The sequence below is a fragment of the Euphorbia lathyris genome, chromosome 2 (genome assembly GCF_963576675.1).
Source record: "Euphorbia lathyris chromosome 2, ddEupLath1.1, whole genome shotgun sequence".
Lineage (NCBI taxonomy): Eukaryota > Viridiplantae > Streptophyta > Magnoliopsida > Malpighiales > Euphorbiaceae > Euphorbia > Euphorbia lathyris.
The window spans coordinates 104,091,624-104,108,870 of record NC_088911.1 but is presented as its reverse complement, the minus strand read 5'-3'; the positions used below and the strand labels follow the sequence as shown (position 1 = coordinate 104,108,870).

General features: G+C 39.5%; 1 protein-coding gene across 1 annotated transcript; it reads right to left on the bottom strand.

The window, feature by feature from the left end:
- Positions 1 to 14,581: 14,581 nt before the first annotated feature.
- Positions 14,582 to 16,941, bottom strand: LOC136219260 (probable L-type lectin-domain containing receptor kinase S.7). Its single transcript, XM_066006593.1, has one exon. It carries the CDS (start codon positions 16,770 to 16,772, stop codon positions 14,790 to 14,792), a length of 1,983 nt encoding a protein of 660 aa, XP_065862665.1. The 5' UTR covers positions 16,773 to 16,941; the 3' UTR covers positions 14,582 to 14,789.
- Between the last annotated feature and the right edge of the window lie 306 nt (positions 16,942 to 17,247).

Below are 17,247 nucleotides of genomic sequence, written 5' to 3'. Positions count from 1 at the left end.
CACTAACCAAAGGAAGAAGTTGTTGAAACACCTTTCCACAAGATTTTGATTTGACAAAATCATCCATGATTAAGAGGCAATTAAATTTAAATGCTTTGATTTAATTATACTAATATGTTTGTTAAATATTGAGTGCAAAAATATATAAAGTAAAGACAAGACAAAAGACGGTACAAGCAAAGCTGAGTAGAACGGAACTCAGCATGACAGACTAGAAGCTGAGTGGAGTAAAATTCAGAAGCAAAACGAAGCTGACTAAAGTTGAAGATTTCTTCAAAGCGGATAAAACGGAGCTGACCTAGAAGGAACTCAGCATGAACGTTGAATACTCAAAGAGAACAAACGAAGATGAGTGACGGTCAGGACAGCATAAAGGATCCGTTCACTAAAGGACAAAGTCTGCCAATCTTCGGCACCAATAATTGGAACCTCGAAGACACCTAAAAGACTAATTCCAAGAGTCATGGGACGTTGGATTATTGGAAACAGACAACTGGTACAAAAAGACAAACCAGACGCTAGAAGACAAACCTGACGCCTGAAGAAAACAGAGAAAGGGAATGGCGGTGCAGTCTGAAGCTGTCCAGAAATTGTTCCCCAAAAGAGCCGTTTTGGTGTTAACGGCTAAGACATTTCAAAACGATCAAATCTACAGATTTCCTTCTATAAAAGGACAATCGATGAACTTGGATCATGACTGAAACATTGAAAGAAAAATACAAGAGAGAAAGTCTAGAAAGCACTCAAATACAAAAAGATCTTACACCAACTTTTCTATTCTATGTGTAAATGCTAGATTGATTTGTAATCATCTAAAGTGTTCTTTAGTTCAAAAAGAACAAGTCTGTGATCAATAGGAATATTGAGAGTGTTAAGCTGAGTGCTTGGCTGTAAGCATTTCAGTGGTAGAGAAATCTAGGTGCTGGGTTGTAGCACTTAGTAGGAGTTGAGTAGACGAATAGAGGAATGTACTCTTGCATATTCAACTGCCTTGTAATCGGTTTGTGCTCTACCTTTAAAGAGCTCAGTATTGGATTCAAAAATCCCAGAGGACTCTGGGGACTGGACGTAGGCAGAGAGGCCGAACCAGGATAAGTGATACTGAGTAATCTCTAAACTCTCTCTTATAATTGCATGTGTTGTTTACTTTATTTACTCAGCATATAAATTGCCTAAGCTGATCTTGAGTAAGTAAGTGGTGCTGAGTTAGAAGGTGACCTCCAAGAGTGTCAATTCTCAACTCACAAGAAAACAACTTTAGTCAACATCTGACTAAAGCTATCTTCAAACATATCTCACCAAGATGACCATAAGCTGAGTTAATAAACTCTCAAAATAACTTCCAGTCAGCTTAATTAAAATGAGAAAAAGTTATATTAGTTCCTAACCCCCCCCCCCTTGGAACTAATTACCAGGGACCAACAAGTGGTATCAGAGCCTAAGCTCACTACTCAAAGATTTAACAATCTTGAGCTGATCCCTAAAAATGGGTGAGAATAGCACTCGGTTCCTTCCAGGAAACCAAACAACACAGATACTCCCTGAGGGACTATCAATCACTAGACCTCCCCTATTCTTTGGGTCAAATTATACATTCTGGAAGAATAGGATGAAAAACTTGATTCAAGCCACAAACATGAGTGCATGGCTTGCAATTGTTCAAGGTCCACATGTGCCATACAAAACTGTTAACGATGAGAAAATTGTTAAAAGTGAGGCTGAGTGGATAGAGGATGACCTCAGAAAATTACAAAATAATGCTTCGGCTATAAACATGCTTCACTGTGCATTAGATGCTGCAGAATATAATAAGATTTCAGGTTGCGAGTCAGCACAGGAGATTTGGAAGAAGCTTGAAGTAACCTATGAAGGCACAAGCAAAGTTAAGGAGTCTAAAGTCAATCAACATATAAGACTCTACGAACTGTTTGAGATGAAGGAGAATGAAGACATCTCAGAAATGAACGCAAGGTTCACAAACATTATAAATGAGCTAAAAATGCTTGGAAAGAACTTCACTGAAGAAGAACAGGTGAAGAAAATTCTGAGAAGTCTGCCCAAGAGCTGGCAAGCAAAGAAAACAGCCGTAGAAGAAGCCCAAGACTTGACTACCTACAAATATGATGAGCTGATTGGATCCCTGCTGACCCATGAAATCTCTATGAAAAACTTTGAAGCCAAAGAGAAAGAAAAATCAGAAGATAAGAAACAAAAATCCCTTGTCATGGAAGCTGACTCAACTGAAGCAGAGTCAACTGATGATGAGGAACTGGCCATGTTCACCAGAAAGATGAAAAAGCTGTTAAGAAGAAATGATAGAAACGGCAAAAGATCATTTAAGAGAAATGATAAGTACAAAGCTGAGTCAAGTGACAAGTACAAGAAGGACAACTCAAAGTCTGTCACATGTTTTGAGTGTCATCAAACCGGGCACATCAAGTCAAGCTGTCCCAACCTCAAGAAAGAGAAGAAGGGAAGCAAAAAGGCTATAGTAGCCACATGGAATGACAGTGATGAGTCAACATCATCTGAAGCTGAGCAAAATGAAACAGCCAACATATGTTTTATGGAAGATGATGGAACTGACCAATCCCAATCTGAACATGCTGACCTTTCTGATGAAACTGACCAGGAGAATCACAACAATGAGGTAACATCCTTACTTTTGCTTAAAAAAGAAATGGTAAATGCCCTGAGTGACTTATATACACTAACTAAGAAGTGTAACAAAAAGATTAAGGCACTCAGCAGGCGCTGTGATGAGATTGAAGAGGTCAAGCTGAGTGACCTCCGATATCTTCTCCAGGACAACTCTGACTTGCATACCAACATGAAAATCTTACATAAGTTTGTCATGGAGGTTCAATCTGAGTCAAAGAAACTTAGAAAGGATATCACAATGTTACAGAGTCAAGGGAAGGGCTCAAATAGAAATAAACCCCATGCTGAGTACGCAAATACTAGTCAGCATAAGCAATTCACTCAATGTGAGTGTTGTGGAAAAAAGGGACACACAAAGGATATGTGTTGGCATAACAGGCGGACTGTCCAATGTGACTTCTGCGGAAGAAAAGAGCATACCACAAAAGTATGTTGGCATGCCCAACACAATAATGTTGACCATACTCAGTTCAACCCACAAAGGGTACCTTTTTGTGATTTCTGTGGTAAGCCAGGCCACACCATAAAAGTATGTCGTCACAAGTTAAAATATGACTTTGCACCTGTTTACACTAACAAGAAAGGACCCAAAAGGAATTGGGTACCTAAAAATGAATAGTTTAAAATGCAGGTCAGCTTGACATGCGTGGAGAAGTCAAAACTATGGTATATAGACAGCGCATGCTCAAGGCATATGACAGGTGATGAAACTCAGTTCATCACACTAGAGCTTAAACGAGGTGGAAGTGTAAGCTTTGGAGACAACAAGAAGGGTAAGATAGTCGGATCAGGTACTATCGGAGGTAACCCAACTATTGAGTCTGTCTCCTTAGTTAAAGGTCTCAAATACAATCTACTGAGTGTAGCCCAGCTTTGCAAGAGCGACAGAAGGGTTGTATTTGATGATACTAAGTGTCAAATACTCGAGGGAAATACAAATGAGTTAATTTTAACTGCCCCTCGTGTAGAAAATGTATACATGTTAAACTTAGAAAAACAGTTTTCTAAAAACATATGCTTAGTGTCTAAAGAGGACAACTCCTGGCTATGGCATAGAAGACTTGGGCATGTCAGCATGGACCTTCTTGCCAAATTAGCTAGAAAGCAATTAGTTGAGGGATTACCCAAATTAAAGTTTGAAAAAGATCAATTGTGTAAAGCTTGTCAGCAAGGCAAACAAACTAAAAAATCATTTCATAGCAAAAATATTGTCTCAACCAAAAGACCATTGGAATTACTACACTTGGATCTTTTCGGACCTATCCAGCCACTCAGCTTGGGAGGTAAGAAATTTTCTTTGGTTATTGTAGATGATTTCTCTCGGTACACTTGGATCATCTTGCTGAGTAGCAAGGATGAAACCTTTGAGATGTTTACCACATTGATCAAAAAGCTTGAAAATAACAAAGACCTAAGAGTAGCTCACATTAGAAGCGACAATGGTGGAGAATTCAAAAACCAACAGTTTCATGAATTCTGTGAAATCAGTGGTATTGACCACAACTTCTCTGCTCCTAGAACACCTCAACAAAATGGGGTCGTTGAAAGGAAAAATAGAACCATTGTCGAAATAGCTAGGACAATGCTGAGTGAAAATAGGCTTCCAAAGTACTTCTGGGGAGAAGCTGTTCACACGGCATGTTACATACTGAATAGGGCTCTAGTTAGACCTATACTTAAGAAAACCCCATATGAACTTTGGAAAGGTCGAAAGCCCAACATTGGATACTTTCGTGCCTTTGGGTGTAAATGCTTTATACTCAATACAAAAGACAACCTTGCTAAATTTGATGCTAAAGCTGACGAGGCGATCTTTTTAGGGTACTCAACAAACAGTAAAGCATATAGAGTATTTAACAAAAGAACTCAGGTTGTAGAAGAGTCTGTACATGTTGAGTTCGATGAAACTGACCCTACAGGTAAGTCAGCTCAGCCTGAAGAAGATGAACCAGGCTCAGCTTCCGCTGATCAACCAGAAGCCTTTGTGTCAACTATACAGGAGCTGACCCAAGGTAAGCAAGAAATTGAAATATCATTTGCTGACCAATCTATTCATGTAGAGATTGTAGAAACACCTCTTCCAAACAACTCAACATTGCCCAAGGAAATAAAGATCCCAAGAGGACATACAGAACAAGCCATTCTTGATGCCGCCAACAACAAATTAATGACCAGAGATCAGCTTAGAAAATACCTCAGCAATGTTGCATTCGTCTCAATACATGAGCCAAAGAACTTTGCTGATGCTGAGCAAGATGAATATTGGATCAATGCTATGCAAGAAGAGCTTGACCAATTTACCAGAAATGAGGTATGGGATTTAGTACCTAAACCTAGGAATCAAAAGCCCATAGGAACCAAGTGGGTCTTTAGAAATAAGCTAGATGAGCATGGAAATGTGATTAGAAACAAAGCTCGACTTGTAGCCCAAGGCTATAGTCAGCAAGAGGGTATAGACTATGGAGAAACATTTGCTCCTGTTGCTAGATTAGAAGCTATACGTATATTGTGTGCCTATGCTAGTTACATGAATTTTAAACTATATCAAATGGATGTGAAAAGTGCATTTCTTAATGGCTTTATAAACGAAGAGGTATATGTTAATCAACCTCCTGGGTTTGAAGATCCAAAATTTCCAAACCACGTTTATAAACTCAAAAAGGCCATGTACGGCCTAAAGCAAGCTCCAAGAGCTTGGTATGAGAGGTTGACCAACTTCCTGCTGACCAGGAACTATGTCAGGGGAAAAGCTAACACAACCTTGTTTATTAAGAAAAAGGGTAAACATACCCTACTTGCACAGATATATGTAGATGATATAATTTTTGGTGCTACTGACGAATCTTTGTGCAAAGAATTTAGCCAACAAATGCAAACTGAGTTCGAAATGTCCATGATGGGTGAACTCAACTTCTTCTTTGGACTTCAAATCAAGCAAGGTAAGAATGACATCTTTATAAGTCAGGCTAAGTACACCAAGGAAATGTTAAAGAAATTCAGCATGGTAGATTGCAAACCAATATCAACCCCCATGGGTACTGATACTGTCCTATGCAAGGATGAGAAGAGTAAGTCAGTTGATAGTAATCTCTATCGAGGTATGATAGGTTCTTTACTCTATCTCACTGCTAGTAGACCAGATATTCAATACTCAGTATGCTATTGTGCTAGATATCAAGCTGACCCCAGGGAATCTCATCTAACTGCTGTAAAAAGAATTTTTAGATACTTGCAAAGCTCAGTTGATGCAGGTCTATGGTATCCAACCTCAAATGACTTCACACTCATTGGATATACTGATGCTGACTATGGACGGGATAAGCTAGAACGGAAGAGTACTTCAGGAGGATGCCATTTTCTCGGAAGCTGTCTAGTATCTTGGTTCAGTAAGAAGCAATCATCTGTAGCCCTATCTACAACTGAAGCTGAGTACGTGGCTGCTGGAAGCTGTGTAGCACAAGTCCTATGGATAAAGCAACAGCTTGAGGATTATGGAGTCAAAACAAAGACAATAGAGATCAAATGTGACAACAAAAGTGCCATTGATCTATCAAAGAACCCAGTCCAACACAGCAGGATGAAGCATGTTAGCATAAGGCATCACTTCATCAGAGATCATGTACTAAAAGATGAGATCAAGCTGACCTATGTGCCAACAAATGATCAGCTTGCAGATATCTTCACAAAGCCCTTGGCACGAGAACAATTCAACACACTAAGGGAAGCAATTGGTATGTCAAATCCACCCTAACTAAATCTGTATTGAATAATTGTCATATGAGTGGAACTTTGAATAATTGTGCAAATGCCATGTTGAGTAAAATATCTACTCCTTACTAAGCTTGAAAATGAAAAAGCCACCCTATGCTGAATTGACATATATATTGAGTGATGATACTGAGTAGGCATAAAAGCTGAGTAAACATCCTATGCTGAGTAGAAAAACATATTGAGTAATCACTCTATGCTGAGTAAATACACATGCTGAGTGAGTAACATATGTTGAGTTAATTAGAGATAGAGAAATTATCTTCACAAAAGTTAGGCACTCAATATCGTGGATGCTTCGAATTCTAGCAAAACCTAGTAAAAACCCACTCGCGAAAAGTGAACCTACACGTGTAACCTCTGGCACCTTGGGAAGACGCACATTAATGGCAAATCCCATGCGCCGAAGATGTCATAATTGACAGAATTTTTGTCGGTTGAACGTCCCTAGGTAAAAACGGCTAGTTAATGATTAAGGGTCGTCGTAAATTTATATAAAAAGTGGAAGAATCCCCACTTTTCATTCCTTACGACTATAATCTCCCGAAATCAAACTTCTTTCTCTCTAAGAACTTAAAAACCTTCAAAAATGGCTTCCGAAAAAAACAAAACCCCTAAAACTCAAACCCACTGACCACGCGGGTCCTTCGACGGAAATAGAAAGGAAAATGATCAAGGTACACTCAAAGGTCAACAATCTGGAGGTTTTAAAATGCCGATGGTTTTCTCCAAGTTTTGTCTCATCTGAGAAACCATTCTGTGAATGGATCGAGAAGAACAAGTGGAAAGGTCTCTTCTCTCTTTCAGGAACAACCTATCCCAGGTTAGTACGGGAATTCTACTCGAATCTACGTGTTGATGCAGATGACTCTGACTATTTGGAGACCACTGTTAAAGGTCAGAAAATCGTCGTAACCCCTGCCTATCTAGCCGCATTGCTAGATTTACCAGACGAAGGAATTCAATTTAGAACGACAAAGGAGAAAATACCAAAAGACACAACTGAGAAGCTTAGGGGGTTCTGTAAACCCAAAGATCATAAGGGTGAAATACCCAGCACCTGTATGGGTAAAGAACAGAAGATGGTCCACTTCATGCTGACCAACTTTATCTTCCCCAAACTCAGCTCAGCTTCATCCGCATCAAACTTCGAACAGTGCTTCATCTGGCACATATTGACCTGCACTCCGTTCAATCTTCCCGTCTTTCTAGTTGGAGCGTTTCAACGAAGTGGTAAGAAACTCCGCTTGGGCTCACTCATTACAAAAATTATACAGCACAAGCAAATAGAGACGGTGAATGAAACAAGCACATTGGGAAGTGAAATCACTGCAGTCCTACTGGATGGACTATTGTATAATCAACCCTTGAAGGGATATGAAGGAGCTGGAGATGCTGAGGAAGATGAAGAAGCTGAGCAACAAGAAATTGAGCCTGAAGCTAAGCCTGCAAAAGATGTTGAGGCTCATGCTGAGTCACCTAAGACAGCTCAGCCTGAGAAAAGGAAGAAGAGGAAGGCTGTAGAAACCTGCTCCAAAGACATTCATGCTGTCCCAAAGAAAGTAAGGCTTTCATCAAGGGAAAAAGCTAAAGCTGACAAGGCTAAGGAACAAGCTGAGAAAAGAAAGAGGCAAGAAGAACCTGAGGATGAGGACGAAGAAACTCCAGAATCCCCTTTAAAGAAAAGGAAAAAGGGTAACTCCTTAAAGATAGTGGAAGCTGTCCCACTAGCCTCTACTCAACCTGAAGGTCATGGAACTGACCAAGAAAAGGAGGCTGTGGAAGAGACTGAGCAACATGTTGAACACCAAGAAGTTAATATTGAGCAGGAAGAATGTCCCAATGTTGAAGAATCTCAGGATGATGCTGAGCAGAGAAAGAAAGAAAGTAATACTGTTGATGGTCCTTTTGAGCAACCTGTAGAAGAGGAGACAGTTGCTACTGAGTCCAGTGAAGGTATTCGAACTGACCAGTCATCGCCAAGAGCTGAGACACGACGAAGACTCAAAAAGAAAGCGCAAAAGCAAATTGATCTCATGGACGACTTTCCCATTGATGAGCCTGAAACTGACCTCTCTACAATCCAGTTCCAGTACTTCTCCAATGAAACTGAGTCACCACCAGAAAATCCAGTGGAAAAACAAGCCTCTGTTACTCAGGATGAGGAACAAGCCAAAAACCCTGCAGATCCAATTCAAGCTGCTCAAAGTAACACACTTCATGTCTCCACTTCACCACTTCAAGCTGAGCAGATTAACTTATCTAATCAAGTTCCACCCCCAACACAACATGTTGATGATTCAGCTCATTCAATCAATCAAAGTCCAGGTACCAATCAAGGTACTCAATCTGGCAGAGGACCAACTCATCCACCACCATCAAACTCTGTACCAGCCTCTGAGAGTAATACTACTAAGTTTGCATACTTGAATGCTACTGAGTCTGGCCGATGTGTCATTGCTTCTGCTCAGTCCTTGCTTCAAGATTTCCATAATACTCAAGCTGATGGTCACCAATCTACTCAAGCTGAGTCCTCCCACCTGCCAGGTATTACTCAACTTCTGAATGAACTTCGAGGACTAAAGGATCTGGTTAGCATTATCACTGCGGTTCAAACTCAGCAACCAAATCAAGAGCAAATAGCAAAACTGACTGAACTAGTGCTTACAATGGCCACCCATATGAATTCGCTTGAAGGCAAAATTCACCAACTGTCAGAAGTCAATCCAGGGTATGTCACTTCCACTGAGCTTCAAAGCTACTTTGTTAAGCTAGTAGCGGAACTGACCACCTCTAGAGCAACTGCCAATCCTGAGTCTGTTACGTCTGCTGAATTGCAAGACTGTTTTACCAAATTGAATGCTGAGCTGACCAAATTAAGTCCACCCGGCAATGCTGAGTTTGCCACCTCTGCTGAACTTCAACAATGTTTCACCTAGCTTCATACTGAGCTGACCAGTACACGTGACTTAGTATCCTCCTCTTCTCAGTGTACTATTGACCAATTAAGTGAAGCAGTCAGACTACTCAACATCGACAGAGCCCAGATGGATGTTGATCCCATCTCCAATACTGATCTCATGAGCTTTTCACAAGCTATCATGAAGGCAATGCGCATCAACAATGGCCAGCGCATGTTTTATGATTCTGCTCTGCTGAAACTGTTCCATCAAGCTTTTGGACAGATCACAGGCTCACTCACCTGCCTGAGCAAATCTCATGAATGCCTCCTCAGCATGATCAGTAGCTCTCTTCGGGTTCCTCGGCATATCCAGGACGATAGTGTGCCAGTAATTGATGGCTTGGGAGAAAGCACCAAAAGGCTCCAGCGCTACTCTCATTATCTCTCCTCCGCAGCACGGAATGAAACTTTCCTCTACAAACCCGATGATGGCAAAACGGGGGAGACGACTCAAGGAGGAACTCAGCCTCAGCCTGCAGGTTATGCTTCTGGAAGCAAAGAGAAAGAGAAAGGAAAAGGAATTGCTCACGCTGATCACTCAGCTCAGAAAAAGAAGAAGTAGAACTTGCTTAGTCATGTCTAAAACCTTATCCCATTATCCTGTCTTTAAATGTTGTTTAGGTCAACGTGTTTTCTTTTGTTTCGGTCAATATGCCTTCTTGTTGCTTAGATCAATATAACAAGTATTAGTTTCCTTCCTGACCTGACTAATAAAATTTGAACAAACAAATCAAGAAGTTAAAAACACTCAGTATGCATTAACACCAAAACACATTAAAAATAAACTGAGAGACAGCATACTTCCAAAACTGACTTAAATCCAAACAAGCTCAAAACTAAAACTGAGTCAGTATACACAAATGTCTTAAGTCTAAATCAAATTAGATCTTGGAATGTTAAGAATAAAGACAAAATGTGTGCAACCCTTACGGGGGAGTCATCTCAAAAATATCAATCATGGGGCAACTTATAGCTGAGTTCCGTAATTATGTATTTTGCCAACATCAAAATGGGGGAGTTTGTTGAAACACCTTTCCACAAGATTTTGATTTGACAAAATCATCCATGATTAAGAGGCAATTAAATTTAGATGCTTTGATTTAATTGTACTAATATGTTTGTTAAATATTGAGTGCAAAAATATATAAAGTAAAGACAGGACAAAAGACAGTACAAGCAAAGCTGAGTAGAACGGAACTCAGCATGACAGACTGGAAGCTGAGTGGAGTAAAATTCAGAAGCAAAACGAAGCTGACTAAAGTTGAAGATTTCTTCAAAGCGGATAAAACGGAGCTGACCTAGAAGGAACTCATCATGAACGTTGAATACTCGAAGAGAACAAACGACTCTGAGTGACGGTCAGGACAGCATAAAGGATCCATTCACTAAAGGACAAAGTCTGCCAATCTTCGGCACCAATAATTGGAACCTCGAAGACACCTAAAAGACTAATTCCAAGAGTCATGGGACGTTGGATTATTGGAAACAGACAACTGGTACAAAAAGACAAACCAGACGCTAGAAGACAAACCTGACGCCTGAAGAAAACAGAGAAAGGGAATGGCGGTGCAGTCTGAAGCTGTCCAGAAATTGTTCCCCAAAAGAGCCGTTTTGGTGTTAACGGCTAAGACATTTCAAAATGATCAAATCTACAGATTTCCTTCTATAAAAGGACAATCGATGAACTTGGATCATGACTGAAACATTGAAAGAAAAATACAAGAGAGAAAGTCTAGAAAGCACTCAAATACAAAAAGATCTTACACCAACTTTTCTATTCTATGTGTAAATGCTAGATTGATTTATAATCATCTAAAGTGTTCTTTAGTTCAAAAAGAACAAGTCTGTGATCAATAGGAATATTGAGAGTGTTAAGCTGAGTGCTTGGCTGTAAGCATTTCAGTGGTAGAGAAATCTAGGTGCTGGGTTGTAGCACTTAGTAGGAGTTGAGTAGACGAATAGAGGAAGGTACTCTTGCATATTCAACTGCCTTGTAATCGGTTTGTGCTCTACCTTTAAAGAGCTCAGTATTGGATTCAAAAATCTCGGAGGACTCTGGGGACTAGACGTAGGCAGAGAGGCCGAACCAAGATAAGTGATACTGAGTAATCTCTAAACTCTCTCTTATAATTGCATGTGTTGTTTACTTTATTTACTCAGCATATAAATTGCCTAAGCTGATCTTGAGTAAGTAAGTGGTGCTGAGTTAGAAGCTGACCTCCAAGAGTGTCAATTCTCAACTCACAAGAAAACAACTTTAGTCAACATCTGACTAAAGCTGTCTTCAAACATATCTCACCAAGCTGACCATAAGCTGAGTTAATAAACTCTCAAAATAACTTCCAGTCAGCTTAATTAAAATGAGAAAAAGTTATATTAGTTCCTAACCCCCCCTTGGAACTAATTACCAGGGACCAACAGAAGTTCTATGTAGAAATCAAATATTATTTTTGGGAGGAACCATATCTTTTCAGGTTATGCGCAGATCAGATCATTCGCAGGTGCATCACTCAAGAGGAATGACAGGCTGTTTTGAGCCATTGTCACGATCGAGAAGCGGGTGGGCATCATAGCGCGAGCAGAACAGCAGCCAAAGTGCTCCAATCAGGTTTTTTCTGACCAACCATTTTCAAAGATGCCAATATGTTTGTAAGTACTTGTAATGAGTGCCAAAGAACATGCAATATTTCAGCTCGAAATGCATGAATTTGACTACAATTTAACATATTATTTATGATGAATTAAGGGTGTTTTTAGGGTTAAATTACGTAAAAGGTCTTATAAGTGTTTTTATGCAGATTGGGAAAGATTAAGTCAAACAGACTGTAAGCAGCCTGTTTTGCACAAACCATGAGGAGATGAGCAACCTATGATCCAGCAGACTAACGATGTGTTTCTGATGACGGATGGCAACTTGACAGGCGGCAGGAGCGGCAGGCAGGAAAGGCAGGAAAAGAGCAGTTAAAAGAAGCATGATGACAAGAGTGTTCGACCCTTGAGTGTTCAAGGGTCAAAAGTATCTTAACCACTTCGAGTAATCTAGGATCTATGAACATTTTATTTGGTTTTGTAATATTTTATCATATACTTTCGGTACCTTTTGTTCTTTTCTCCTTTAAATAGACGTAGTGGGAGGAAAGGAAGGATATACCTTTTTGTGAACTAAAAATAGACGTTTTGGTAGAGAGAAGAGCTCTGGAGGAAGATAATGACTCCATTGATGGAGTTATGTAGATGCAAGGTAGACTGTTCACTCGGTAGTATGAGCGAGTAGTCATTTTGAACTAGTTCGGCCAGTTATGGCCGGTTATATAAGCTCTCTATTTTCTATTTATGAATGAACGTTGATAACTTATGATGTGTTTGATAAAGCTTCTTATTCCATTGCTTATACATGTATGCTAGTGTTAGATGAATGATAGGGAACTGCTTTCATCTTCACGGAACTTTTTATCAAACATTCAACCCCGAAGCAGGAATGTTAGGAGGTTGTATCAAGGGTTTTCTTTATTGAAATGTTGTTTCGATCGTGGACGCTTATGGTTGTAGTAAGTCTTAGAACCTTAAGAACACACGAGAGTTGACTTAAGTGAGCATTAAAGCAGAAACCTTGGCTTCACTTTACTTCATTCATGAATAAATAAGATGCTTAGGGACTTAAAATAGCCTGTTCCGCTGTGTCTAACCTGTTCTACTTTGTTTCCATTATCAAGTAATCGTTTTTATAAGTTACATCATTGACTTTGTTACCTATTCACAATATCTCTCAATATAAAGAATTCACACACCACGAACACTCTGTTCTGCAAAGTTTTTCTAGTAAAATTTGGTCATCAATCCCTGTGGAGACGATATTCTACTTATCACTTTATTACTTGTTTCTAATGCACTTGCTAGAGTCTATTAAAAGGACAACACTGACCAATCCTCAAAATGCCACGATCAACATAATTGCTTTTCGTCTAATACTCATTGCCATGTTCATTTCCTTGTTCATTCTTGGATTTATATTCCTTTATCTACGAAAGCACAAAGCCAACAAGAGTATTCGAGACGAGGCGACCCTGTTAAGGAAGGACGGAGACTTGTTCTCCATATGGAACTTTGATGGAAACATCACTTTTCAAGACATTATTGAAGCTACTCAAGATTTTGACATCAGATATTGCATTGGCACTGGTGGCTATGGCAGTGTCAGTTAGAAGCTGAGGACCCGATTTTCGACAGATGTTTCAACAATGAGATCAGGATGCTAACACAAATACGCCATAGGAACATTGTCAAGCTTCATGGGTTCTGTTTGCACAAACGATCCATGTTTTTGATATATGAGTACATGGAAAGAGGTAGCTTATTTTGTGTGTTGAGGAAGCATGATGAAGCTGCGGAATTGGATTGGAATACAAGAGTTGAGATCGTGAAAGGGGTAGCATATGCTTTAGCATATATGCATCACGAGTGTAACCCACCCGTTGTTCATCGAGACTTATCAACCAACAACATCCTGTTGAACTCTGAATTGAAGGGCTTTGTATCTGATTTTGGGACAGCTAGGCTACTTCACCCTGATTCTTCCAATCAAACTCTTATTGCCGGTACCTACGGTTACATTGCTCCAGGTCAACTTCTTTACATATATCATCAATCTTTTGTTCTTTTAATTGATTCTAATGTTATATAGTTTTGATAAAGTTTCTTTTCTCATGCTCATAGCTCGCCTACACCATGGCAGTGACAGAAAAGTGCGATGTGTATAGTTTCGGAGTTGTAGCGTTGGAAATATTAATGGGAAAACATCCAGTAGATCTGGTTTCATCATCTTCTATGACCAATGTTATGCTAAGTGAAGTACTTGATGAACGTCTACCGCCTCCGAGAACTAAAAGTGACATTCAAGATATAATATTTGTTGTTTTAATTGGAGTGGCATGATTGAATGATAAGCCCAAATCTAGGCCTACGATGAAATGGGTGTCTCAGCAATTTCAATCAGGTAGATCAATACCTTGCAAGCCTCCTCATGAAATTTCACTCAGGGAGATGAAGAATTACAGCAAGCATTTAATAGTTGAAGTTTCAAGCCAACAAGATATCGAAATGTCCACATTTTCATCAAATTAATTCAACTATGTTGTATCTTTCTGTCAGTTAAGCATGCATTGTAAGCAAGAAGAAGAGATGCAACAGAAGAAAACTTGTTAATTGATAGAAAAGATCAAATTTACATTTAGAGTAGAAGTGTTACAGAAACTAGCATATGTTCAATAGAATAGTATTGAACTAAGGACAGTGAACTCTTACATAAACAAGCAACATTATAAGTTGCTTCAAAACTTTGAAAGAATCAAACAATCCAAATTCTAGCCCAGTCAGGTAAAAAAATCCCAAGCAGTTGCAATTATTCACAATCAGAAACAATATCATCAAGAGTCAACTGTAAACCACAAGAAAAAGTAAGAGTTGGTTTTGTCTTGGGCACAAGAACAGGCTCAGCCTCACCATTTAGGATCTGCAGAATTCTTCTAATTGTAGGTCTCTCCAAGCTATCTGGGTTAGCACAGCTCAATCCCACAAGTAAAAGCTTCTTCATCTCTTCCTCATTGAACTCTTTATTCAATCTTTCATCAGCAGCTTCAATGATCTTCCCTTCTCCATATAACCCCCAAACCCAGTCAACCAAATTCACCATTATTTGGCTTTCTGGGTCTCTCTCAATTGGCCTCTTCCCACAAGCCAATTCAAGTATAACCACACCATAACTAAAAACATCAGTTTTCTCTGTTGCTTTTCCATAGTGAAGATACTCAGGAGCCAAGTATCCCATTGTTCCAGCAGTAAGTGTTGATACGGGACTCTTATCATGATCCATAAGCCTTGCCAATCCAAAATCACCAAGCCTGGCATTGAAATTCCCATCCAGCATTACATTACTAGTCTTAATGTCTCTATGTATGACTTGCTGCTCACATTCCTGATGCAAATATGTCAATGCAGAGGCTAAACCGACAGCAATCTTTTTCCTATGAGACCAAGTTAAAAACATCCCAAACTCACGTTCCTGATATAGCATCTTATCAAGGCTTCCATAAGGCATAAACTCATACACAAGCAACAGTTCATCCTTCTCTACACACCAACCTTGTAATTGAACCAAATTTTTGTGCCTTAAACAAGCAATAATAGACAATTCAGCTACAAAATCTGCTTTACCTTCATGTGAATGTTTTGATCTCTTCACTGCTGCAACATCGCCTGAAGTTCCGAAATGAGCTTTATAAACATTCCCAAATGAGCCTCTGCCTATAATTCTGCTGGAATGAAACCCTTTGGTAGCTGAACTCAGTTCTTTGTAATTGTATTCCTTTGGCCCTGTCACCAGCTCTGCTTTAAGGCTCTTCACAACTTGGATTTTCTGCCACTTCTTGATAGAAAAATACCCAAACACCACCAAGAACACACAAAAGAAAGCTGGACCAGCAATCCCAAGACCCAAGCCAAGCACTTTGTTATGCTTATGATTAGACCTCGAAATCGGAGGCACCATTACTGTTACAGAACTATCAGATACATTATGTGGATGAGCTTTTGGCCTTACAGGAAGGAATGCATAGGTTCTAAAGCTCCAACTTTGAATCAAGTGAAGTTCAGTACTTCCTTCAGTAGAGCCTGAAAACCCAACATACATAGCCTCCTTAAGATACCCAGAAAGATCTATCTGCACACTCAATACTGCCTTGGCGGGCTTCAACTTGGAATGACTCATGAAAACTTTTAAAAGCCCCAAATCATTCTTGTAATCAATCCAAGTAGTAATAGGTTCCCCACTCTTCAAATCAATACCTTTCAAGATTGGATCAGCTATCTTGATCGATTCAAGGCTATCAATATCCAAACCAACATGGTTATCATTTGGATCACTGAAATAAGTATCGTGTTTAGTATCAAATTCGATAGCCACAAACTTGTTTTTCGTCAATTGAGAGGAATTAACCAGACCCAAGAACCCACCGGCGCTTCCCAAAATTCGGTTGTCCTGTGAAAGGAAAAACGCTAACCCATCGCCGTAGGAGCTCGGATTGACATTATCAATGGAGAAAGTGAATCTTGTTGAAAAAGAAGCAGTGGTGTTAGACTCAGAATCGAAGAAGGGAATTGGGTAGTTGTAGATTGCAGTACCGGAGCTTGAAGAAGGGACGGTAACATCACGTGTGAGACCAATTACACCGTTCCGGAGATAGGAGTCGCCGAGAAGAGTGAGGTTTCGGATAGACAAAAAAGAGAAATCAAAACTGACATTATTAGCGAATACAAGAAAAGAGGGGTGTTTGAAATTGAAGAAAACGAAGAGAAGAGCGAAAACATGAAGCTTTCTTGGAGGCATAATAGGTATTGAATGTTTTTCTGATTAAGGTTTTAGTGTGAGTTAATAATGATGAAGATAAAAAGTAGAGTTCTTGAAATTAAAACTCCATTAGAGATGGAGAAAGTGGGAATCTTTTTTGGGTGGGAAAGGAAGAAGAAATGGGGTTTAAACGGTTGGAATTTGGAAGACATGGGCGCGTGGGTGATTGAAAAAAAGAAAGGAGTATTATAAGTTATAACGGTTATTAGGAACGGTGCGGTGTTTTGTTTCTTTGTTTATTTCTTATAAACGATGGCGTTTTGATGTTATTGATGACCTAGTCAGATGGATGAAAAGGTCAGGTGTGGGTCTCACAATGAGAATAGATAGAGTAGCCGTTTTATGATGCTTCCAATTATTGATTTATTGATTTCAAAACAATCATTGATTTATGACAAGAGGCATATGAGTTTCGCTCTTTGATTACGTGCCACTTTATAAACCATGTTCACGT